Here is a 26,422-nt window from a genome sequence, read left to right as displayed (position 1 = left end):
AAAAAAAAAAAAAAAACAATTCAACCATTCAAGATCTGGTTAAATTCAAGAACAAAGTCCCTAGAACAAATCAATTCCTGGAAGAGAACTGAGAGCACCTTCCCGGTTTGCCTGAAGTGTCAGCGGTCCACTCGCACCTAGTTGCCTGAGGAGATGAGGGACGCCGGGAGGGGATTGACACTCTAGACTCGCTTATAGCATCAAACATAATACAGCCAGATGAGGAATACGCACTGAATACTGAAGTATGCAGAAATTATTTGCTGATGAAACACTTATTTTACACCTGGCCCGGTTCGAAGGCTGGAAATCACCATCCACCAGATAAATCTATACGGTGGACAACGTAGTACGTTTTGCCAACGCTCATCCACTAATTAGCGATTCATCTGTTGGATAGTGTTATCCGCCCTTTATACAACTAGGCCCCGTTGACTGACCAGTAACTACGACGCCGAAACAAACGACGAAAAAAGCATACAAATCCATTTAAATATATGATGCAAATTTATTACATTTGTACGTGCAGGAAACACTGCATAAGTTAAGAAATCCTTTCCAAAAAACAACAAAGAAACAAGGGTAGAACACTCTACAAGCAAAGAAATCCTTTCCAAAACACAACCAAGAAAACAAGGGTAGAACACTCCAAAAGCATTCGTGATTTAGACGCGTTAACTGTGTATCAAATAGGCGTATTTATCACGGCGTAGTCTCCTTCTTTACGGGGCCGTGTGGGGTCTCTAGTTGGCGGCCTGTTTGGTACGCGATGCGTTCCTTGCGTCAGGCCATCCTCGTTGTCACCATAGCGGTTTTCGTACTCGTACACTGTCATGATGGATAGCACAAGTCAAGGAAAGACTTAAACCGTGACTATCAACAAATTAAGATTTAAAAAAAAGTCGATTTGATTAAAAGAAAGGAGCGTGAATTTTACTGAGAGCTGCATTCCTCTTATATTCATTCCAGTTTTGTTTTCCCAAAATAAGAAATACACCAAGCCTTCTTTGTCTTACACTTTCACCTCAACTGAACTAATTTCTCAGTAAACACAGGTTAGATTCAAAAGGATATTTGCTGTAACAGGAAGGTAAAGTATGTCAGTCTCAGTAGCTATCTCCACATGATGTCCCACGTGACCTAAACCACTTTCTCCGACCACGCCTACTGCCACGGCAAATATCTCTACATCCAGGACGGTGTTCATACCCGCCGCCACCTTTAAAAAAGCGGGACATGATCCCATGCGTTAGGTTACTGACACTAAATTAACGAAGAGACTTAGCACCACGTTTATGTGAAACAGCAGACGTCAACTTGTCCTTTCACGTTTCACGTAAAATAGCGTGAACCTTGCTGCTTTAGCTACGCATGAGCTCACGTCCTGGTGGATTTGGAGGCGCCCTTGTATGACTTACAAGGAATAGTTTTGGTGCCCTTTTTCTGGCAATCAACGTCTACTCTGTGAGAGAAAAACTGAAGAAAGTCTTACGAAAACGGCAAACGTGAAACAGGTTGCATTCACGTAGAAACGGCAAAGCGCAACCGGCAAACGTGACAAAAAAGCGGGAAAACAAGGTCACGTGGTCACTCTTGCCGTTCGCGTTTCACGTAAACGCGGGGCTAAATCTCTCTAATGAAGTGATAACAGAAACAAGACTTACTGGACCAGGTCGATAGAGAATACGCAAGCCAGTCGACGGTGGTGGTTGCTTTATTTTGTACCGGCAGCTATCAATGCCGACATTTTTCAGTAGTACACTATGAACGTAAGTGCAGCCTTCCTTTATCACTCCAAAAGACACCCGCGGCGGCAGCAGCTCAAAGCCTCGAAGATTCTCGACATTCTGCTGATCACAACCCGCCACAGACACTGTGTGTACACGACGGCGCACGGGGTCCTCAATTTCGTAAAACTAAAATTTTGATCGAATAAATAACAGATGATGATTATAACGTATTGGTTTGAGTAATGGAGTCTACATAAACTTACAGTACCCGGTATTTCGCCACACAAATATTTCTTTGGTATACAGATATGTGAAGAGAACCTTTCTCTCTCTGGAGCTAGACAGTTACAACAAACAGAACATTCCAACGACGCACCGCCCTCGCATCGCTAAGGTATGGTTTAAATAACGCTATGGTTTGACAGAGGAGAGATCGTTTCTGCCACGAGTTGATTCACCCAAGTTTGTGCAACAGTTGTCACACCTGGCTGTTTGGAAGAGCTCCGGGTTTAGAACTCTTTATGCAGCTGGGAAGTTTAACTTTATCTTTCCTGGTTTCTCCAGTAACATCGAAGTACAAACTTCTAGGACCAACGTGCGGCATTTCAGCTGTAAGAGAAAATTGATTATTTTAGATAACGGTCATAATCTAAAAAAAAGTAGTTGAATAAAAAAAAAAATTCAACTAAGCAAGTTACTTGATTCATAACAAGGCGTGACATTATACACAACATACGTAACAGATGCACTGTAGTGGGACTGGACACGAACTGGTCGAGCGGAGTATTGGCGATGAAACGTTTAAAATGCATGTTCGGTTGAACTTTCAATCAGTGTGATGTGCGATAACTGGCAGCGGTTACGCTACCCTTTAGAGCGGGATTGCCGCACGACTTAAGGTGGCTATTCACTTGCTACACTGGTGGCAGCGGTGGGATTCGCTTCGGTTCACGTGAACGCTGAGTTAGAAGCTAAATAGCCGTGAGAATGGCGACCGGGAAGATACCAGCGCCTGGCGTTTTTTATGTCGATAAAAGGAAGGACGAGAAAACTTCCCCAATGGAAGAAGTGTCAAAGATGGTTTCAGAAAAGAAAGTGCAATGGATAGAATGTCTCCTAGAAAGTAACGCAGATGATGTGTACGAAATGATTCCTGTCGATGAAACCGTGGGTCATCGTCGTCTTGATGTTATTTTGGAAGTCACTCGAGGAAACGTTCGACGATCCAGAATCAGTGCTAGAACATTTACATAAGTTTCGGCAGTTTAAGCGTAAAGACAGCCAACGAATATTTTGTTGGACTTGTGGCAAAAGCAAACAAAGCCTTTCCAGGTGCGAGTGCTGAAGAAGTTGGCAGGCATGTTATTGACGCTTTTGCGTTAAATGTTTCTGACGCAAAGCTCACTGCAAAAGTGATCGCTCGTAGGGATACACTTACTTTAGAGCAACTGGGTAAACTAGTTCTGGAGAAGGAACAAGCAAGGTTTCTTACAAAGACCATTGCAGAAGCTACCGAAGAGTTACAAGTGGAGCCGAAATTTATGGAGGTTGAGATTACTGTACTTCCTGGTGAAGCAAGTAATCGGAAGTTGCCGGATATTGATTTGTTCGAATCAGAGTTAACAACGGAGCAGGTGGGTCAAGTTCAAGAATTACTCTCGGAGTTCAGTGATGTATATAGTAGGGATTATGGCAGGACCAGTTTGCTAACTCATTCCATAAACACTGACGGGGCCGCTCCTATTAAGAAGACACCCTACAGACTACCCCAGTCGTACCTGCAGGCTGCGGAGGAGCACTTTAAGGAAATAGCGGAAGATGATTTAATTGAACCTACCATAAGTCCATGGCGTGCGCCAATTGTTAGGGCCCGTAAGAGAGATGGTTCGTTGAGGTTCTGAACAGATGTTCGCGGTCTGAACTCTATAACTGTTACAGATGCCCCTCCTTTGCCCCGGGTGGATGCTGCAATAGATCAGTTGTCAGGATCTACGTTCTTCAGTTGCTTGGATTTATCTTCAGGGTATTGGCAAGAGGAAATCGACCCACAAGATTGAAAAAAGACTGCAATATAAAGTCATGGCTATGGGATTGAAGAATGCGCCTCCAACGCTCCAGGGTTTGATAGAATTACTTTTAAATGGAGTGGACTGGCAGCATGTACTTGTGTTTATTACACGAGTTGGGCAGTCAGAGGGCCAAACTAAAATCAACCAATCAAAATGTTCTATTGCCGGTCCAATGTTCTCTAAGCATTGGACTAGACACTGTCCCGAATGGTCCCGAATGGTCCCGAATGATACCGCACTTGTGTCCCTTTGAACTTCAGTCGTATAATAAATCTCTTATTAACCAAGCTTGCTCGGGACCGTACTGGAAGAATCTCGGCCGTCGGTCTTTCTTGTACGGACCTCAGGCCGATATTCTCCCAGTACAGCCCTCGCGCTTGGTTAATAAGATATATATATATATATATTGATGATATTTGTCTCTTTTCTACTACTTTTGAGCATCATTTGGCACTGTTGCGTGAGGTCCTCACCAAACTTAGAGCCGCAAACTTGAAATTGAAGCCTAGTAAATGTCAACTTTTTCAAGCAAGTGTAGTATTCCTGGGACATGAAGTGTCGGCCAGTGGGGTGAGACCTGATCCAGCCAACACTGAGAAGGTGGCTCTGTGGAAGACACCCCAGAACGTGAGTGAACTGCGCAGTTTCCTTGATCTTGCGTCGTATTATCGGAAATTCTGTCCCAACTTTGCTACTATTGCTGAGCCACTGCAACGTTTAACTGAGTCAAAATCCAAATTCCAGTGTACTCAACAGTGTGCCGCAGCATTCAAGCAGTTGCGTGAACGGTTAACAACCTCTCCATTGTTAGCGTACCCGAAATTTGACGACTCCTTCAGACTCGACTGTGATGCATCGAACTATGCCAGCGAAACTGGGTGATCTATGACAGAGAGTGGTGGGCAATCATTTGGAGTATATGCCATTTTCGTCCTTATTTGGCGGGTAGACATTTCACAGTGGTGACTGATCACAAGCCCTTAGTTGGCAGCAGAAACATTGATCCAGGAAGTAACCCCACCGGTCGGAGAGCGAGATGGGCTATTGAATTGCCTACTTATGACTTTGTCATTGTGCACCGTGATGGTTCGGAGTATATGAACGCTGATGCATTGAGCCGTGTACCAGCAGAAACAGTGAACAACGTCCGAGATGACGCGATGGAGGACCTAAGGATCGAACAGCAGGCTGACGTTGACATTTCTCAGCTGAGGGGGTGGATTGAACAGGGAAGGAAACCCCGAGCATCTTCTCTCGAGCGGAGGACGTGAATTGCGCAAATTGTATGATCAGTATGGCCGTTGCAGTTTGAGGGATGGGGTAGTTTACCGGAGATGGAAGCCTACAAACAAAGTTGAATGGCAGTGGCAAGTAGTCCTTCCAAAGAAGATGCGTGAAAATGCCATTTACTCGTTACATGAGCCTGGTCACTTTTGTGAGACGAAAACTCTGAACAGGGTGAAAGATCGATATTTCTGGCCAGGAATGTCCACAGAGGTGAAAGATTGGTGCACGAAATGTGCGAAGTGTCAACGGAAACGCGATGCAGTGCCGAATCTGAGAGCCCCACTTCAACCTATTATCACGACTACACCACGTGAGCTCGTCACTAGAGACTTGGTAGAATACCCAGTGTCAAACGATGGGAACAGGTATGCCCTAGTGGTGATTGACAACTTTACAAAATACCTGGAACTGTTTGCGCTTAACGAAGGAACTGCATCGGCTATTACGGACAGGCTGGCACACGAGTATATTCCCCTTTATAGTGATCAGGGGAAAAATCTGAATGCCAAAATAGTGATTGATGTGTGTGATATTCTTCAAACGTGTAAAACACGGACGACACCATTCCACCCGCAGTCGGACGGAGCGACTGAGCGAGTAATTAGAACGGTTAACGTGATGCTCTCTAAAGTGGTGAGTGACAATCAGAAAGACTGGGACGAGAAACTTCCTGGCGTCAACTCGGCAGTCCACGGGAGCACCGAATTTACCCCATATTTTCTCGAGCATGGACGAGAAATGAGACTCCCAGTTGATCTTGTAGCAACACCAGTTCCGGAACCTGGATACTCGCAGACCGCGTTTGGGAAAAAGTTGAGAACGACATTGGAAAATGCATTTCAAGCGGCTCGTGAGAGTTTGAGTACTGCTCACCGAAGACAGAAAGTGGGCTATGACCGATGGACTTGAGATAAAGAATAACGTGTTGGCGACCTGGTGTAGTGGTATGATCGCTCGACAAGAAAGGGGCGATGCCAAAAATTGAACTTTCCGTGGGTGGCGCCTTAGAAAATCGTGAAGCAAGTGGGAGATGTTGTGTAGAGGATCAGTACTGCGGAGCAGAAGCTGTAAGAACCCGAAGAAGTGTAGTACATCACAACCAAATTATACTGTGCACAATTCCACTGGCCAATGTAGAAGGGAGGTGCAATAAGAAGAATTCACAAGGAAATCAAGATCCGAGTCTGGTGATGCCAAATGCAGTTGTTGTTGATGAATCTCATGGGAATAGTAGGGAGGTGGCTATAGGAGATGATACAGAGAGCCTGGACGCAGATACAACGGCTGGACCGTTCGCAGGTACAGTGGGGGGAGCCGGAGATGGAGGATCATGTTAGTCTAGAAGCAGAGAACAACAAAATGTCTTCGGAAAATCCAGGCACAGAGGACGAGACAGAGGAGGCGGCAAGTTCGGACTCTGTTGGACGACTCCCGGAGACTGCAGATGGAAATGGTACCACCGGAAGTCGCGTCCAACGGATAACGCGGAGGGGTAGGCAGTCGCGAATGCGACAATGTCCTGACTTTGAATATTATTGATCACATACTTTTTTAAAGAGAAACTGTAGTCCAGCATTAGAGGGGGGGAAGAGTGTAACAGATGAACTGTAGGGGGACTGGGCACGAACTGTCGAGCGCAGTCTCGGCGATAGAACGTTTAAAATGCATGTTCGGTTGAACTTTCAAACAGTGTGACGAGCGATAACTGGCGCCGGTTACGCTAGCCTTTAAAGCGGGATTGCCGCACAACTTTAGGTGGCTTTTCGCTTGCTTCACATAACATAACTAACAGACATCACATCACTTAGTTAAGAAAACACAGCAGTTCACAGTAATGAACAGCAAAGCATAACATGATAAAGCGTTTCAGTATCGCTTCACCTGAAAACACTGGACCGTTTTCATAGCCATCTGGGTCCTCTGGTTCGATGGGTCCTTCCAATCTCTCCCCCTGCGACGACGGAACATCCACCTCCTGAACTGACTCTAAATTGTTTCTCCACGGTGGGGAGTCCCCCTGGAGAGGAGAATCTTGAGAAAGAAGCTCTAAATCCTGTCGAGATGTTGGATTACTGGGACGAGGATTAGCAGTCGTGAATGCCTGTGAAGGGGTAGGATTAGTTGGACGGACAGGGGTGGGGGTACCGTTACCAGCAGCGTGTGCAGGAGTGGGGTTTGTGGGTCTTATGCCGTTTGGCGTGGCACTAAGTTCTCCGGCTGGATGCGAGGAAAGCTCTCCATTTGTTGCAGGAAGAACAACATCAGGGCTTGGAGCAATTTTGCTTCCTTCACCTGTTGTAAGAATTACGGATAATAACGGGTTATTAATTTTATGTTATTGACAGCACAAAACATAAAACAATCCACAGAGAAATACATCAGCGACAATTCAAAGCAAATTTGAAAAGTACAGACTCGTACAATAATCCAAAGAAAAGCAAGTAAACTACAATGGTGAACAACGAGTCGAGTACACCATACCTGTGCAGTCAGACGCAGCGCTTCCCTCGTGTATAACAACTTCTGGTGTGTTAGCAGGGCTACTTTCTCCAGGGGGTGGATGACGTGTTTGATTTGCTAAGTCTGAAGTTAAAACTTCAACATTTGGGACCTTTTGGCTGTGAATACCTTTCAGAAACTCTTGCCCTGACATAAAGAGAGATGCTACTTAAAAAAAAAAACGCTACGGTTAAAGTTCATTTTCTATACATTTACTAACTTATTAACAGCTTCATACCTGATGTTGTTTCGAAATAGGGAGGTACTTCTTTGTATCTCAAGGCATGTTTCCCATAATCCAGCTCGGCCAGTTCTATTCGGTCCCGCTCCCACTCTGACACTGATCTTTTCCATTTTGGGGGTGGAGGAGGTGGGACTGGATCTGGAGTTACTTCATCGACATATGTACGGCTGATATCTCGATTCCTCGTCTTATCTACATTAAAAATCAAATGAAACTGTGAATGAGTCGTGGGTACATTGCGTTTGAATGAGTTTTGAAGATAATCAAATTCCAATGGGTGACTCCCAGATAAAGTTGAAACTACTTAGTATTACTTTGAACAACTGGGGTGATGTTGGGTGAATGGTCAGAGTTCACATTTTAGCAATCGGTCAGTATAAAATACAGACTACAAACCGGGTACGAAATGCAGACTAAGTAGAAAATGCAGACTGCAGATTGGGTACAGAATGCAGAGTGGAAATTTTGAAAACTGTTATTTCGTCTGATACATGATAACATGTGTCATCTTACAACTTACCGAGTGTCACGCAATCGCCTTTTAGCAATCACTTTCATGATCATTCGCACTATTTCGGAATATTCCTTGCCCGTTTGTTCGCATACTTTGTTTTTAACAAATTGGCCACTGAATTCTGTTTTTAAAAAAGCGGCCACAATCGTTCTCAAATAGAATTTCAAGCCATCGTATATTAAAAAAAAAAGACAGCTTTTGTATGTGTTACGAACTCTTCACCTTTTAAACCGTTAGGAGTTTGTTGACAAAAATGTGGACTTAGACCAAAACTGTTCTTTCGACTTCATATATTTTTAACGTTCAAGGGTGTACACACAATGATTTTCACAAATTAATGTCTGCGTAGTCACCAAATAGATGGGAGGTGAAACCATCAGAAAGCTCATCACCTTAGTTGTGATTTGAGCACTCTCGCATGGCAACATGCCTGCACTTGGTCCCACAAGTGTAGCGCCCAGGCAATGGTTTATTCCAGAGCTTGGCCCAGTGTCTGCACTGCACTGATGAGACCCACATAGGTCGAAACAGTGTGCACTGTCTGCAGTTAGATAGCTCTCGCTTGGCTTTGCCTTTTGGCTACCTTGCGATTGAGCACTCTACACTGGGGTTGCCATGCACTTAGCCTTGGGGCGAAGCTCATCACCTTAGTTGTGATTTGAGCACTCTCGCATGGCAACATGCCTGCACTTGGTCCCACAAGTGTAGCGCCCAGGCAATGGTTTATTCCAGAGCTTGGCCCAGTGTCTGCACTGCACTGATGAGACCCACATAGGAATAAAGGCTGATAGTTTCGAAAGAAACTGTTTGGGGCTGCGTCGGTGGGAGTAACGAAATAATTTGGATATATCAACAAAGTTGAAATGGTAAATTGGCCACCGTAATGATTACAAAAGCTGACGTTTCGAGCGTTAGCCCTTCGTCGGAGCGTTCTAGCTTTTGTAATCATTAGACCTTAGTACTTTTGTAATCATTTTGTAATCATCACCTTAGTACTTTTGTAATCATTAGTCCTCATTACTCTTTTGTAATCATTAATCGTTAGCCCTTCGTCGGAGCGTTCTAGGTTTCGTAATCATTACGGTGGCCAATTTACCATTTCAACTTTGTTGATATATATCCAAATTATATATATATATATATATTCTTGGACTTGATTTGAATGTATTTCGAAGAGCGCTCAACTCTTAGAAGAGCACTGATAATTATAACGAACTGGTTCAAGACTTCAGAGGTAGTTCATCGTTTTATTACGACAGCTCTGTTTCGTATGGTCGAAAATGACCACACTCATCAGGTAATTTCAACGATTGACCGTTAACTTACAATTACTGGCTATAAAAGCTGGAATACGGTTGCCACTGGAGATATAAAAACAACGCTACTTATCCATATAAGTCATGTGACTGGTATTTGTATGACTCGTTATTTGTATTTTGACGAGCCCTACGGGCTCGTCAAAATACGGCACAACTCGTAAAAATACTCAGCGATACTACACAACAAAACGTCTAATAAGATATATATATCTATAGGAAGTCTGCGTTTCGATTATTCGGTGTTACAGTGCTCGATAAATAGATCTATGTTAAGTTAAAAAGATACAACATATAGATATAAATAAATACACATTTCTTTTTTAGATGTAAATTTTATATATTATTCTATTCACTGTAAATTCAACGTAATTCAGCTGAGGGATTGCGATGTTGTCTTCCAATACTCTCTAATCTACTTTACACTTCATTAGTATGACTGCCCAACACTTGCTAATGTACCTTGTTTGCCATGAGTCTTTGCTTTATAATCTGTGCTTGCATGGAGCCTCACCTAAAATCAAAACGTCGATCTTTATATAATATTGTAAAAAGCCAGAATTGGAAAGAGTTCCTATCGCCAAACATAAACTGCATTTTTCTTTTCTTTTAATAAATTAGAAGAAAATCCGTCCTATTATTTTGAAAGAAACCACATGAAAGTAACCACAACACTTAAGATATTCCCTCACTTTATCTTCAAGTTCCTCAGCAGCCATCTTCTCACTTTCATCTCTCGGGTCTCTTGGCAGTAAGTAGTCCAATCCTGTTTGTCTCTTTTCCAGATAATCGCTATAAGCTTGTATGGCCTTCATCATCTGCTGTCTTTGATCCAGAGTCAGCGGCTTGTACTGAATAAGTTGACGGAACTCTAGAGCCCCCGGACACGTGACATTAGGAAGGGGAATGAGTTTTACAAGGGAACCAATGTTAAGACCGCTACCTAAGAGTATATAAACAACGAAAAAAAAAACATTCAATTCGGTGAAACACCTAGTAACAGAATAAAATATGATCAGAAAAACCGAATGAAGTCCCCAAATCAAACGCCTTCAGACTTAGTTCCCACCAGCGTTAGTGCCGAAAACAGGTCCAGGCTTTTCAACTTCTCTCGAAGACATCATTTTGAAGTCTCTCTCTCTAAGCCCGTATGGAATGATGAGCTCCTCATCTTTTTCTTTTAACCAGGTCTTCCCAGTTCCACCTGCATTTCAATCAAAACACTGCTTAGAGGACATACAAACTGATCACGTCGAGTGTTATCAAATAAAGGGGCTAAAGCCAACTACAGCTGCTATTATATTATTCATTGATTTCATGACACACAGCAGTTGACATTGTAATTCTTTCAACGAAAATGTTTACCCAACTATTGCTTTTACACTTTCCTCGCAGTGCATTGTAATTCTTTCAACCAAAATGTTTACCCCAACTATTGCTTTTACACTTTACTCGCAGTGCGATGGTTATCTTTTTCTTTTGCTGAGCTTTAACGACATTCCGTAATGCCCGTTCTGTTGGTTTTCAATACCAGTAGTATAATAAATCAGGCTTAAGTAACGAGGCAGTCGCTTACCGGAATAAGGCTTCACGATAGTGAGCCCTGTTACGTCGGCATGTCCTTCCAAGGGGCTCCTTAAAACAGCTGTTAATGGATCATCCTCGGCTTGTTTCAGGAAGTCCTGCACGTCAACACTGCGCAAGAGCTCAGAGCCGGACCCATCAGCATGAATTACAAAAAAGCGAGGTACTATGGGGCTCACAGGTGCTGGCTCTAAGGGCCCTTGTTCTGCAGGCGTTCTCTTTTCATTTGTCGCATAATCTGGCTTGGCAACCATATCTTGGTATAGGGATCCAGTTTCCTCCTTGTCAACTGTAATGTGGCCGTTTGACATAACAGTGAAGTGTGACCCTCTCCCATCCGTCATTTCAAAACAGAGATGATTTGCAGTGCGCATCACATAAACCCCCACCGGTGCCTTGCCATTCTCATAATCTTTGTTCAAATTTCGCGTGTCATGGCCATAGTACGACACAATACCTGAAAAAGGTACATGCGAACCAAAAAATTACCCTGGAGCAATTCATTTATGAGCACGTTCTAAATCAAAGTTGCCAGTCTATGTATTCTAATGTAGGTATTGGTGAAATATCAATAGTAGTATCTTCCATGCTCGTGATGAAAATACTTCTTATGTTTCACATGATGAAATATCAAGACCATGGTACGGTGGCCCCCAAGTGCACACCGAATTTTAAATCTCCACACCGAATTCTAAATCTCCACACCGAATTCTAAATCTCCACACCGAATTCTAAATCTCAACGCCGAATTCAAATTGCTCACACCGAATTCCAAAGATCTGGGAGACTGGACCGAGTATCGTTTCATCAAATTGGCATTGCTTTGGCCCGGGGCGTTTAGTAGCCCATCTGCCGCTAGAATGTCTTTCGACATTTTCCGTAGGTGGTCAGGCAAGACCGCGGTTTTGATCCTAATCTTGTGGATCTCGTCAGTTGCCGATTAACTAAATAGACTGGTAGATATTCGTTCTCGGTATCAGTCACACATGAGGTGTTTCACAACCATTTCGTACTCAGTAAAAAGATCGAAAATGCTTTGTTTCTATTGACTCTTACTTTTGGCCAATTGTGTGTACGTACCCATGATCCTTTCCGTTGGGGCATGAGTTGTGTTTTTCGTATAGGCTAAGATGCAATATTTTGAGCAGATACTGCAATGTTTTTGCAGGGAGAGAGTTCCCTGCATTGGTTCAGTGTTGTTCTTCAATGATTACTCCGTTTTCGGGGCAATATATTGCTTAGTTTCAAGTGAAATTGATGTTTTTGTAGTTTATTGCTCAATGTTATTCATTCATGTGGATTCCATGAATTTTGTGGTTTTTTTTTGGAAAAAAAACACAAAATAACTTCATACTCATACCCCTAATTAAAGTAATACTTTATCGGTAGCTTTTTTGGATGAAGCTCGATACCGCAGTTGGAACAAAATCGGTTAATAGATATTGTTGCGCCACAGTCATCACATTTTAACGCTACTGTTCTAGTCGCCATTTTATTTTCCCCATAATTCAATTCGATGAAACAATACTCGGTCCAGTCTCCCAGATCTTTGGAATTCGGTGTGAGCAATTTGAATTCGGCGTTGAGATTTAGAATTCGGTGTAGAGATTTAGGATTCGGTGTGAGCAATTTGAATTCGGCGTCGAGATTTAGAATTCGGTGTGGAGATTTAGAATTTGGTGTGGAGATTTAGAATTCGGTGTGGAGATTTAGAATTCGGTTTGGAGATTTAGAATTCGCTGTGGAGATTTAGAATTCGGTGTGCACTTGTGGGCCACCGTACCATGGTAATCCATTTGTCGTAATTGCTACAGCTTGTTTTTTCCTTATTCAAAAAAACAGTAATAAAATTCGAAGCCTGGCGCTGCCACTTAATATACTCTTAGTGTCTTACCTTTAGCCTCTACGTGCAACTTAGTCCCATCTGGTCTGTACATAACACACACGCCATCTGCTTGTGTGTCGACTTTTGTGCCATTCCCAAATATAGTTTCGCACGAACCCACATCTTGATCGAAAACTAGCGCAGGGAATCCTATGCATTCCACCTTTACGAACATTTTGCTGACGTCAGTGCAGACAGCCTGTTCTCCCGTCTCATTATCAGGGACGTGAACATCTTCTTCAACCTTTTTATAGAATGTCGTCAGACGCGTTCCGTCCGCGTGCTCCACAATTCTTGTCCCATCCAGACGCTCAACTGTGACAACATTATCCTCGCGCGTTTTCAGGACCTAATAAATACAATTTTTTTCCAAATAAATGTGTTTGTATCACCATTCTCTCCAGTAGTGAGTGTTAAGCACATAGCTAAAGGGAAATTGATCAACGAACCTATTAACGTTATGCTAGTATTATCACCATAATTATCTACCCGGACAAAATATTTGAAAGATTTGTTACAACAGGATGATTGGAATAGTTAAAGAGGAGCAAGAGGTTGACGCCAGCTAATGCTAAACATTAACTGGTTCTTTTGATTGGGTTTTCTTTAGACAGGGTTGACGTAGTGGTGAGAGTGCTCCCCTTCCACCAATGTGTCCTGGGTTCGATTCCCGGACCCGGCGTCATAAGTAGATTGAGTTTGTTGGTTCTCTACTCTGCTCCGAGAGGTTTTTCTCCGGGTACTCCGGTTTTCCTCTCTCTTCAAAAACCATCATCACTTGAATTTATTTAATTTAGAGTTTATTTGCATTTACACACGACCCCATAAGCTGTTCAGCTTTAAACATTATCGTGTCTAAATAAAGGTGTTATTATTAGTATTATTACTATTATATCATTTAAATATATAAACAAATGCACAATATCATTATTCCATCGATAAACAACATATTGAAAGATAAAAATTTGCCGAATGAGATTTAGTGTATGTAAACAATTAAAAGTAACAACTACTACAGGCTCCATACAAACGTCTCATTCAGGACGTTAACATTACAAACGAATCGAACAAAACGACCTAACTTTACCGACGGATCGAAACAGACCAATCACGACCGACTTTCGCCACTTGAGTCTTACAGCCAATAACATCACGGCAAAACTGACCAATCATTTTACACGAACTAGAGTAAGAACATTCTACTGACAACAACTTTTCACTTGACTCTGATGATGACTTCCGCACAGGTTGTCGAAACGTCAGTCACCACCGCCAACAACAGCCCTTCTCAGGACTACACTCACCCGGACGATCATAATGCACTTTCACAAAAAAGTAACATACTTCATTCCTCAGTAGCCCTCAAACTCTCTCAATCATATGCACTAACCTGTCCGCTTTGAGGACACGTGGCTACAGAACAGTGTAGTCCAGTAACAGTCTTATAGCCTCCTTCAGGCAGACTTAACACTCTACTCCCATCCACACCTGTACTCGACCATTCAGGAACCTTATCAGGGAGTGAAATCGCTGGCACCAAAGGCTCCTCCGATGGTTTTGGATTTGTTCCTGGCCCACGAACGCTTTTCTTAGTTGCTGTGATCGATGGGTCCTGTCTGGCTACAGCACTGCCTGGCTTGCTATAAGAAGGGGCCCTTTTGATAGGGTATGATTGACATTTGCTTACTGCACCATCTGGAAAAAGCACTTGAACGCTCCCATCGGTAAGTAGCTACACATTTAATTAAACAAAAGAGTCAGCGTTCATTAGACGTTCCGAGAAAGATTATTCTTTTTATAATGTTAAATGCAAGACCATGGACTGGACTAGACTGGACTTAATCAATTTACCAAGCTAAATCTAAGCTAAGGAGAATGCCGGGACACATCCGGGCACTTTTAAGTCCATCGGCGGTAAATTTGAACAGCCCTCCAAGAAAAGAGAGCGAAACAATAGAGAAAATGGATAGAAATCACCCACTTGCGCCTACGTTTTTCACTTGATAAACTACTAGTTGCCTTAGCTATTTGCCAGCATATGGATTTTGTAGAAAACGGTTTAATGAACAAGTTTATACTATATTTAAGTTTATTTTCTGTGGTTTCCATAACCATTATCGAGACTGCTTTGAAAAATGGCAAATTCAGATGCTCTTCGGGTTGAAAAATCCGATGAAGTATTCTCGGACCTTCACAATTAGTATATGGAAAAGTTACTCCTATGTTTCACGAGGGCTCATGAAAATGTTCTCTGCTGCACGAAGCCTAGAAGTACTATTAAAACATAACTTTTTCGAAGCAACATCTGGCCACCCTAAATTTTACGTCGAGAAGCACAGTTGACCGATTTTAAAATGTCCCGTGAGTGCACTAATAATGGAAAACTCCACCTCCTTAAACAATTTCTCGGAAGGGCTATCAGAATATACCTCAACTCTTTCCCAATTATTGTCCTCATATTGACTTGGATATTAAAAAAAAAAAATTCAAAATGAGATCAACACAAACAAAAAGCCTCGAGTATACGAGGAAGATTGTGAAGAACCAATCTCAGACTTACTCTTATAACTGTGCCATCAGTCATGATGGTGCGAGAGGTTTCTTCTGTTGCTGGTTTTTCTTTGACAGACCGAAGAGGCTTAATGGGATAGCTCTGTCTCACAACCACTCCTCCCTTACAACCTGAACTCTGATAACAGTCATCATTCAAGTACTGTACATGCTGACCATCTGGACAGGTGATAAACACGTGTTGAAATGGCTTTCTTAGCTTCTCTTCCTCCGCCTTCCGTCGCGCTGAAATAATAGGCAAACATCAGAATTAGCTGGCGAAGGCAATTTTACAGCATTTAACATTTTAAGGAGACTTGTCTACCTTCTTCCTCCAACTGGAGTCTTTCTTCTTCCTGCTGTTGTTGTATTTCTTCCATTCTTTTAGCCTCTTCTTCTTGTCTCTTCCGCACTTTGGGAGATCCTGCCTTAGGTTGCGGACTGGGCGTGGGCTGGGGAGGCATAACTGTATCTGTCTTTAAATATCCTGTCACTGTTTCCTCTTCCTTTGACTCTTTCTCTTTAAGAGAACCTGACGGCCCATAACCACTAAGAGCTAAAACCATACCGTCACTAAGTTCGGCCACAAAGGAGCTAAAATCACAGAACGGTTTTGGACCCTTGGGGATTTTTTGTTGTTCTTTCTCAGAAGCTTCAACTTCGCTTTTTTCTAGCTCACCGTACTTACATTCTTCTTTTTCGTTCTTGTCTATCTGCACATCATCGTGTTCTTTTAAACCTTCTAGCTCTTCTCTTGTCAGAGTCTCATCGATAGGTTCTAAGAAATGAAGCACAAACATGTTACCATCTTTGAACACAGACGTGGAAACGCTTCTGGCTCCCTGGACATACTGGCTCTTGTTAACCTGGATTTGACCACCGTCAGCCGGAAACACTGTCACTAAGGACCCGGACGCATGGATCAAATTATCTCCTGTGTCATAACCAATGAAACTATAAGGCTTCTCGACAGGTTCATCCATGGGTTGTACCTCAGGCTCCTCCAACTCTCCTGAGCGTGACCGGCTTTGAAGCCCTCTTTTACTCGTGGCGCTTTTGATAGAACGAGGGCCTTTCGCCGAAGGACTCCGACCCGTTGCCGATTTCTGCCGACTGGACGCTGACCCTTCTCTCTTCTTATCTGCAAGCAAACCCAGACGCAAACAAGCAATTCAAAAATGTAACGTCCAGAGCGATAACACTCAGCTATTCTCTGGATCCAAAACTAGAAAAAAGAGAAAAAACTGGCTCACTCCTGTCGGAGTTAACGCTGTATGCACCTTGGTAAATTAGGTGTTTGTTTTATGTGTTATACTCACAGTTGAAGTCTAATACATCTGAAAAATCAAAACAAAAATGCTTGCAGCTTAGATTACAATTAGCTTTAGTTTGGAATGCGATTGTATAAAGAATAACCCAATTATAAAATGTTGGTAAGACAGTTAACCTTTGTCGTCCTTCTTGTCAGGCGAAGCACTCTTCTCACGAGTCTTTGAACTTCTTTTTGAATTCCGGGACCCCCGCGCGCTCTTTTTCCCTTTCTTTTTGTTCTTCTCTTCTTCTTCTGCCTTTATAATAGCCACTTCCTGTCTGGTCATTAGACCATACCGACTGCCAATCTTCAGGGGAACGCTCGGTTGTTCTGGAGCCAGTGGGGGAGGGGTAGGTGTTCTGGCAGCTTCTTCCCGAATTCTTTCCTGTTGTGTTGTTTATGTAAATTTTTTTAAACTAAAACCACGAACTTTTTATTTCAATTTCTATAGTTTAGCCTTTCTATTTTTTGGGTCGCATTATTCTTCACAATTAACGCGTTGAACTTTATTTTTTCTTGAAGGACTCCTCAAATTAGAAGACACCACAAAGTGATGCAATGCAAACGAAGATCTGCTCAAGGGTAAGTCACAATTAAACCATGTTAAGCAACAACACAGCCACTTCTGTCAATGGTTTTGCTTTGAATTAGACCAAAATGTCAAACCATACTTGCGAGCATAGGCACTGTACAAAATACGATGTCTACAAACGTTGCACCATGAAACCAAAAACATTTTTTATCTACATATTGTATATTTACCTGTTCTTGAATCCAGTCCCCAAGAGAACTGACCACATGTTCAAGGTAGTTTTTGAAGCCAACATTAGAGTGAAGCTTAGTGTTCCAGGAAAACTTGCTCCTGCTGTCATAGCTGGCTCCCACAGGATTGTGTAACGCAAGTAACAGGGAGTGGTCACGCTTGTAATAGTATGTGTCCATATATGGATAACGAAGCCGTGCAGCTTCCAACACCTGAGACACGAGAGGAGACTACTTATTTGCTTTTTCACTATCACAATTGGTGTTGTAAGCATTATCATTATAACTACCATTCATATTTATTGAACTTATCATTACTTGTACTAATTTACACTTTTACTAAAGTCAAAATTGAGCTTCTCCCCTTGGATAAGAATAACCTTCACGGTAGTTCCTTCTACTTTCCATCGTCATGCTTATAAGGCGCTCACCTTGCCCTACAAGAAACACAGGATAGCCACAAACAAAGAAATGGGCCTAATAACAGCCAAGGCATACACTGCAATGCTATGAGATACACTGTAATGCTTACTTAATATTGTTAAACATGGTATGAGCAAGAGTTAGTATTGATCATATCCTGTACTCGCCTGAATCATGGTTTTCTGATCAAAATGTTCCACGAAACACCACTCATCAAGATTACGGAAAAACGTCAGTGGAAAAGAATCATTGACAGGTTTCTTTTCCTGTGTGTCCTGATTAGGTAATCTTAAAGCTTGGAAGTCACTTAGCTTGCTGTAAGGATGGTCCCACAGGTTTGAATAAAACTGAAATGATTCATCTATTTCCCCAAGATCCACAACATCCCCATTGTGATCTGCAACCTTCAGAAGCATTCCTTCAAAAGCAAACTGCTTCAGTGCATGCTCCAGGAAGTCAGAGGAACTCATCCTAGACTTACAAAAATGATACAGCTCACTGGCTCTTGCTTCACGCTCCACAACGTCTTGCCTATCTAGTTGTGGCAGCTCTTTAAGACGGGTCTGAGGAAACAGATCTAGCATGTGCCTTTCTGCCTCTTCAGGGTGTAGACCATTTGCTGGCTTGAGATCATGGAGGCGGGATGTCATTCCATCACGATACTGAAGGATTACAGGAGATTCACGAGGTCTTTGAGGTCTGGTAGTGTCCAAAGGCTCAGTAACAACCTAAAGGATTAAACAAACAAACTGGTTCTATCATTTTGCACACACATAAATCAAACCAAAACAATACATGCTTAAGATCCTCAAAGAGATTAAAAAGGGAAAGCCTAGAGAGGTTATGGTGGTAAAGGTTTTGCATTTACAACAACCCCAAGCAGGATATGCAATAGACCATGAACTAAACCAACAAACAAGTATTGGAGCCCTTAAGGAATACATGATTTGATTACTGAGTGTTGTAAGATGGTCAACAACCAAAATTATGAATAAAGGGGGTAAGTTTCTAAAGAAATTGTGGTCCTGCATCGGTGGGGGTAACGAGGTAATTTGGTAATCGGAATCGGTCACCTAGTCAACAGTTAACAGGAAGACGACTAGGAGACCGATTGCGAGAACACCTTCGTGATGTACAAAGGAATGACAAGTACACATCAAAACCAGTCGCTAAACACCTTACCTGTTTACCACCATTCGGCAGAGCTAATTTAGATGTTTTACAAGAAATATATGCTGCCAGGTCATGGCTGAGACCATCTTGTCTTGGGGGAACAATCTGATCCACTGGATTTGTTTCATCAACTGTTACAACAACCTGATTAGATAGTAAAAGACCCTAACATTAACAATATTCCTCAAAAATAACATTCCAACAGTAAACATATCCTCAAGCATTATTATGACACTATTTTTCATTCAGAGAGGAGACGCTGTGAATTTAGTTTGTCATGATCCATCTGTATCAACAGGCATGATACTCACACTGAAAATGTTGGTTGAGTAACCAACAGTTACAATTACACATATATCCCTGTTATCTACCAAGCTACCATCACACATAGAGACAACAACTTGATGGATTCATACATCAGACTCACTGCAAATGACTTCAAGACCCACTACAGCAACCACGCCTCATCCTTCCAACACACAAAGCAGCACAACTCTACCAAACTCAGCAAACACATCTGGACACTTGAAAACAACAACATCATCTTTCACCTGGCGCATTCTATCTTCACACCTGCCCTACAACAGCTCAAGCAAACGATGCAACCTATGCCTTACAACAGAGAAATTCCTGATCATATGCCGACCCGACCTATCTACACTCAACAAGTGTAATGAACTCATCACTTCCTGCCAACACAGAAACAAAGCCCTCCTTTGCGACAGCTGACTTGACACTTTTCACACCAAATCAATTATGTTAATTGGTATAGTATATAAGCAATGGTACTGCATTATTCTGTCATTAAAATCCCCTGAAAAGTGGACAACCATGAAACAGGTCTGTAGGGATGAACTGTAGTTGATTGATTTTTTCTGCCTATCACTCGTTATACTCGCTCTACTACATGTATCGAGCCCTGTTTTATGAATATCAAGTTTAACCCTTCTATATCCCTTGATAGATTGCAACCTATATTTTGTTGTTGATTCAGGTAACAAATTGTTTTTGGCTTGTTATGTGGAAGATGTAGGTTCACAAAAATTATTTACTTACTCACTTTCTTACTAATATCACATTCTTTTTACCATGTTATCTTTTTGTAATGTTTGTAAGAAAACCAATCATTATGTACTAGGTGTTGTTTGGGGTTTTTGTTCTAATCAAAGACATATTTTTGTTTCAACTGGTATAATTTGAGCATTAAATTCTCCAAGGCAGCCTTTGAGTCCCTCTTTTCCATTAATTATTTGTTCTGTTTCTGTCCATATATAACCAGACTTTTGCAGTCCACAGGGTGGGCATAATGACTTTGTTTAGCTACAACAATTTGCATGACGTTCCTCTAGTGTTTCCGCACTTCTTAGAGCCGGAGGTAGAGAGAAAAATTAATTGTCAACTGTAGAATTAATCACTCAGCACAAAGTTTTGCATTTGCATGGATGATTACTTCCTATCAATGTTGCATGGAGTTTGGCTTAGCATGTCTTAAAATAGTTGTTAACTCAAGTATTTCTCTCTAACCTGCTCCAACAGGCAGTGTAGAATAAGTGGAACACTGTGGCTCTCAGGTGGCACACTGCTTATCAAGTGATCATAGTAGCGTTTGTCAGCATCTGGAGTCACAACTGAGGTACTGCCACCATCTAAAACTACAGCACAAACAGTTACTGAATCAACAAGTGGAAGCAATTTGATGGCCACATGAAGAAGTTCAAACACTGTTAGATTTTTTTTAAAAAAAAGAAATCTTGGAGCTTTTAAATTTTACAGATTTTTGACCATGTCCTTTAAACCCATTCAGTTCATTTTCTTGACCAGAAATGCAAGATTGTATCTTCTACTTTGATGGCATGAAAAACAAAAAAGAACTATGATCATAATTCAGTTGAAAAATCCCTCTTGTTTAGGCCCTACCCTACCCTACCCTACCCTACCAAAATTATTCAGAGGTTTTTAGATTATAAGACAGAACTCATTCACCAAAATAAATTCAAAATTCATTCTTCTTTTAAGGTTGCAAGGGACCCTGTTATAAGATACAAACCAGTTTTTAAAAGAAGTTGGAAAGCATCAACACTTCCTATGCCAGTGAATAAAAAACTATTATAATTATAAAATTTCTTGAGTACACTTAAAGGCATTCTATTTTTTTTTTTTTTTTGCAATAAAGGCTTGAAGAATTCACGGCATAAAGTTTTAAACATGCTAATATTTTGTTATCCTTAAATATTCAAAGGAAACTAAAGAACAGGAAAACTTTGAAAGAAGTCCTCACCCTGATTAGCTGTTATAGATTGTGACCCCAAGGGGTCAGCAGCAGGTGGCATGGCTGAAGCACTTGCTGATGCTTTTAAATGTACAGGAACATGAATCAACTTCATCAAGTTAAGGTAATGTTTGTACTGCTCCCAGTGATCCAACATGTTGTAGCAAACATCAGCCACATCCTCAAATATTGCTGTTCCAAATTCAACCTGTTGTGAAGATATTCAAACAACAAATCTTTGTTGAACTATGAACAGCTATTTTACTGTGTGATGAAAATTAAAATAAGAATTAAAAGTAGAAAAAGGAAAATACGATTATGTTACATTGAGTCAATTCCTAGGGTTTCAGAATGACTTGTGAAGTTGGTGATCTGTGAGAGCAAGGCAGCAGATTTTTTCAAAACTTTGGTTTGGTAGGAGATGTTTTGCTCCCTCAATCCAACTCAAACAGTGCAACTTGACTTAAACATAATTATGTTTGCTAAAAGACACAAGTTGAACAAGAAAAACCAACAATTGCAAAAAATTGTTTTAAGCGAGATAGACACACATTGTATTTTAAAAAGTCCAGATTTAATATTTATTCCATAAAATTTATTTACAAATTAGCAATCTATAATAAATTGCCTTTTTCTCTGCCTCTAATTCCTGAAGATCCCCTTCTGGTACAATGCTGTCTTTAATCATAACTTCATATTTGGCTATGTCTTTGAGCTTGTGACCAGATGGAGCTTTCACAACAATGTTTTGTGATTCCGCCCAAAATGCTTCGATCAAAGCTTCTTGTTCCAGCCTTTGACCTACTTCTTCTGACACAGCTAATTCCCTTTCCAACAACTCTGGATCATCTTCCTAACATTTACCAGAGAATCCTGCATTAAAATTACCTTAATTTACAGCACGTTTCATGTTTAAAAACAATTTAAGTTTATGGTATATCTAGAAATTAGAGCCCAGTTCCAATCCTTTACACAGCTGTTGAAACACTTCCTCCTTGTCATACCTGTTAAGGTTAGTAAGGAGAAAATTGGACTGCTGGAGAAAAGAAAATATTCAACATTGAGAGGGGAGCATAGTGTTTTTACAAAACTTGACAAGGGTTTCATGTTAAGGTAAAGGAGCTAAGGGAATGGTGTATAGTGAGGAGGAAGACCAAAGCTGCTTAATACAGTGAGCAGTTAAATAATTTTTGTCTCTTTAAAAAAAAAAATACATTCATATTGAAAGGAAAACATGAATATACATAGTAACTCTTGAATATGGGTAATATCCAAATATGGCTTGAACAGATAATGGTTATAGTGTTTGGAGATAAATTTAATGACCTAGATAGCAGAAAATATCAATTCATATTTGTACAATTTTAAATATGAAATGAAGGATAGCTTGATCATTGAATCTTTATTCAAATAACTGACCTTTTGAACTTGCTAACACAAAGTGGTGTAAGTAATTCAACTGTTAAGTTAATTCACCTTAGTAGCTGTGCTCTCTTCCTGTTGCTGTGTAGCTGGTGTGAGCCTACCATAATTCTCTGCTTTGAGGCAGATGACTGCATCAACACTGACACCTACTTCGATCAAATTGGAAATAACTGAAGCTGTGAGGATACCTTGGACTAAGACATAATGGTGGGGGCTTCCCTCATCATCAGGCTCGTCATCTACAAGAGAAATTAAATGATAGCAGAAACACTACTGTTGACAATATATTTCTTTGTACAAAATAAAGCTTTAGGGTGGCTCGTACCGGTTTTCATCTTTTTGATGGTTTGTAACTTTGAAAGAATACAACAGAAAGACTGACCAAGGCCAGTTGAACCTTTTACAGGGTTGAATTACATAATCATTGGTTATCCAAAAATAAGTGTCCTTTTGTTACTAGCAGTTTCCATGGCAACGCTTTCATAGGCTTATTCAGACGCATTTTTTAGCTTGTGGCTTAAATAATTCGAAAACTAACCTGGTGACCCCCTGATTTTTTTCAGTGATTGCTTTTGGCACTTGAAAAGGAAAATGCACAAAGATTTTTAAAAAATTCTACGGAGCAGAATTTCAGAAAATCTACAAAAAGGGTAATTTTCACACATCACAAATTTCCTTCTGTAGAATTTTCTAGTTTTTTTTTTGATGATTCCTTTCAACATTATTATCATATTGGAACAATAAAAAGAAGGGGTCACCGGACTTGTTTTTATGCAATAGCTTTCGTGAGTTTAGCAATTTCCATGTGCATTCTCGTGCATTTAAAAATCTGGATTCTATAAGATCGACATTTGCTCATGATCTGTTTTAGCCACCGCTGACAATTGCGTGTGCTCGCGCGAGCACCTACGATCTGATGTTTACAGACGTTTACTGCTAAGAAAATCATTAAACAGCCGTCAAAGACAGCCTCCTGAGCTCATCTTAAAAATTCTACACATGAATTCTGGCTATATCATATCATTTTCCTTGAAGTTTCAAAGTCTTCTTCCACTTCAGGTAGATTATCCTTCACTTGAGTTCTTTTTTCGCCGTCGCAAGATTTAATATCGGTTGAATATTTCTTTTAAATGTGAAGTGAAGCAACCTTTACTTCTCCGAAAATCGTCTTCATTATCTTAGTTTCTATCTCCTGCATTCACTGTGGCCACTCAACACATCAAATACAAGCTCTTAGGTAAACTTCTCACAAAAGTAGAAAAAAATTCCACGCGCCATCTTTGTTTTGAATTTTCATCTTTTGATCTTGCGCTTCTTTTGCATGTTTCTCTCCCGCGCGTCACGCAAGAGTGACCTGTTCCCCGTGCGAGGAAACTGGTACGAGCCACCTTAAGTTTCAATATCTTTTAATACCACTCTATCACTAAAAAGCAAATTTCATGCATCTGAAGACAAAACTACAATTCTGAATTAGAAAACCTAATAAAATCATGGAGTGTAACATGCTTTAGGAAGTTTAATCAAAGAACATTCTTTTACACCTTTAATCATACTTATTTCACAATTTTTCAAAAACTAATTACTTAAGTAAAGTGGAGGTATAGCTTACCAATAGTCTTAAATGTATCTTCCACATCTCCTCTCCTCTTCAGTTTTGTATCCTTTTTTGGTGATGGAGGAATGTCTGCCTCTTTTTTACCTTTCTTTTTCCCTGGTGATTTTGATCGTTTGCCAGCAGAAGAGGTTCTTCCAGATTTCTTTCCCTTTTCATCTTTCTTAGCAGCTTCAGCAGCCTTTGCAGCCTTAAATTGGTAGAGCATAGAAGAATTAAGAAGCACACTTTTCACTATCACAGCCAAAGTGTTGATACTCTCTAGGGTTCTAATATCAATTGGCAGAATAAGAATAAGGTACCTTTTTTTCCTCCTCTCTCCTGTCCAAATCTTTCTGCTTGATATGTAACAGCTTGAACTTGAGGAGTTTAGCCATTAGTGAAGGAGGTACAATTTCACCTTGATCAACCAATGGTTTCACTTGCTCGCATACTTCATGAAACTGAGGTGGCTTAGCTGAAGCAGCACCCTTTCCCTTACCTCCTGTAACAGGTCCTTTTCCAAATTCTTTTACCTTAATACAGAAAATGAGACAAAATGTTGACTGGACTATTATATCTGCCCATCGATCAACAGAATCATTATGAACAAACCGATGAATGTTTGGTGTTCAAATCTAAACTTCTACGTGGAGTTAGCTGTACTAAACAAAAATATTAACTCACGTCCTTAATAAGACTTTCGTAGGTTATGATGCTAAACAACTTCCTCAGTCCTGTCGCGACAACTTCGGACATAGTTTCGATGAAAACATTATCATCAGCCTTATTTGGTATGACGAAGAACACACGGGAACTCCAAGTTTCCTAAAGAAAAATTCAGCGATAGACAGGTTATAATTAAAGGTAAAAATATATAAATTGTCGAAAGAGTTTTCAAAAATAGGGAAGGACAGAAATTATTGCTAGAGCCAAAAGATTGCCGTTGTTAATAATCCAAATTAACTGCTGTACTTGATTTGTCCTCACCTCACTGAAAGGCGCTTGAATCAGTTCTGTCTCCCATCGGCTCAGCTCGTTAGCCGATGCACTTTTTCCTCTACGCGACTTTGCCATATTCTCTACGTTAACTGTAGGAAAAGAACGACGTTTTCGACCACAGAAGTAAATACCCAGTTTAGGTCAACCTTACCCGCCATTTTGTAGTTTGTTGTGGTTGCTAAGCAGGAGAGCGATAATTAGGTTTCATGCCTTCCCGGTCACCGACAGGGTTGGTCTTCTGCGCACCCTTTGTTTGGTATCGTCATCCATGACGGCCTGTAGATTGGCGAAGGAGACTAGCAAAACCAGGGCCACAGAAAATTGTCTAGGGGAAAATGAAATTGCAACACCATTATCAGTTAAACGTGTTGTACCGTTGACTTTGTTTTTACACGTTACAAGCAAATACTATTCAGTTTAAATCGAATCACAATTTTTGAAATGAGTACCGTAAACACTCGCTGCGCAAATGTAGCCCTTGGAAAGTTGAACTATGTGGACAAATAATTACAGCTATGTTTCATCTGCGCATTCACTTAGGTTGCAAGCGGCCAAAAAACAGATATCACCGCACTTTCGCTCATTAAACATTTTCCTTTATCAGTTTAGTTGTAAAGCCTGTGCATAAAACCTCCGCGAAATTAATCGTGGCTTGCTACTCTTCCAAAAAAACAAAAATAACTTCTTTCCTTTTCCCTCTGTTCTCAACAAGCATTTTCCTGACAACCCCTCTATCCCTTTCCCTCACTTCCATATAATTAGTCAAGATTTGTTTTGTAAGCGTCAC

General features: G+C 41.0%; 1 protein-coding gene across 3 annotated transcripts; it reads right to left on the bottom strand.

Moving 5' to 3' along the window:
• Positions 1-488: 488 nt before the first annotated feature.
• LOC111323124 (sperm-associated antigen 17) lies at positions 489-25,812 on the bottom strand. 3 transcript variants are annotated; one of them, XM_088731892.1, is made up of 27 exons: positions 25,624-25,812; positions 25,321-25,461; positions 24,957-25,169; positions 24,652-24,844; positions 23,094-23,281; positions 22,246-22,470; positions 21,627-21,825; positions 20,873-20,994; positions 19,358-19,492; positions 18,343-18,903; positions 17,753-17,965; positions 17,126-17,375; positions 16,004-16,819; positions 15,689-15,924; positions 14,519-14,860; positions 13,138-13,477; positions 11,236-11,700; positions 10,729-10,863; positions 10,352-10,602; positions 10,122-10,173; positions 7,824-8,021; positions 7,568-7,732; positions 6,968-7,378; positions 2,215-2,339; positions 1,665-1,916; positions 1,075-1,219; positions 489-840 (listed from the first exon to the last, which is right to left on the bottom strand). In XM_088731892.1, the coding sequence occupies exons 1-27, from the start codon at positions 25,708-25,710 to the stop codon at positions 686-688; spliced, it is 6,615 nt and encodes a 2,204-aa protein (XP_088588018.1). In that variant the 5' UTR covers positions 25,711-25,812; the 3' UTR covers positions 489-685. The 3 variants fall into 3 exon arrangements, with proteins under 3 accessions (XP_088588018.1, XP_088588017.1, XP_088588019.1); XM_088731891.1 differs by having other exon boundaries at positions 20,873-21,000; positions 25,624-25,804; XM_088731893.1 differs by lacking the exons at positions 6,968-7,378; positions 7,568-7,732 and having other exon boundaries at positions 20,873-21,000; positions 25,624-25,804.
• Between the last annotated feature and the right edge of the window lie 610 nt (positions 25,813-26,422).

The sequence above is a fragment of the Stylophora pistillata genome, chromosome 8, assembly GCF_964205215.1.
Source record: "Stylophora pistillata chromosome 8, jaStyPist1.2, whole genome shotgun sequence".
NCBI classification, from domain to species: domain Eukaryota; kingdom Metazoa; phylum Cnidaria; class Anthozoa; order Scleractinia; family Pocilloporidae; genus Stylophora; species Stylophora pistillata.
The sequence above is the reverse complement of the archived record's forward strand: the minus strand, read 5'-3'. Positions and strand labels throughout refer to the sequence as shown.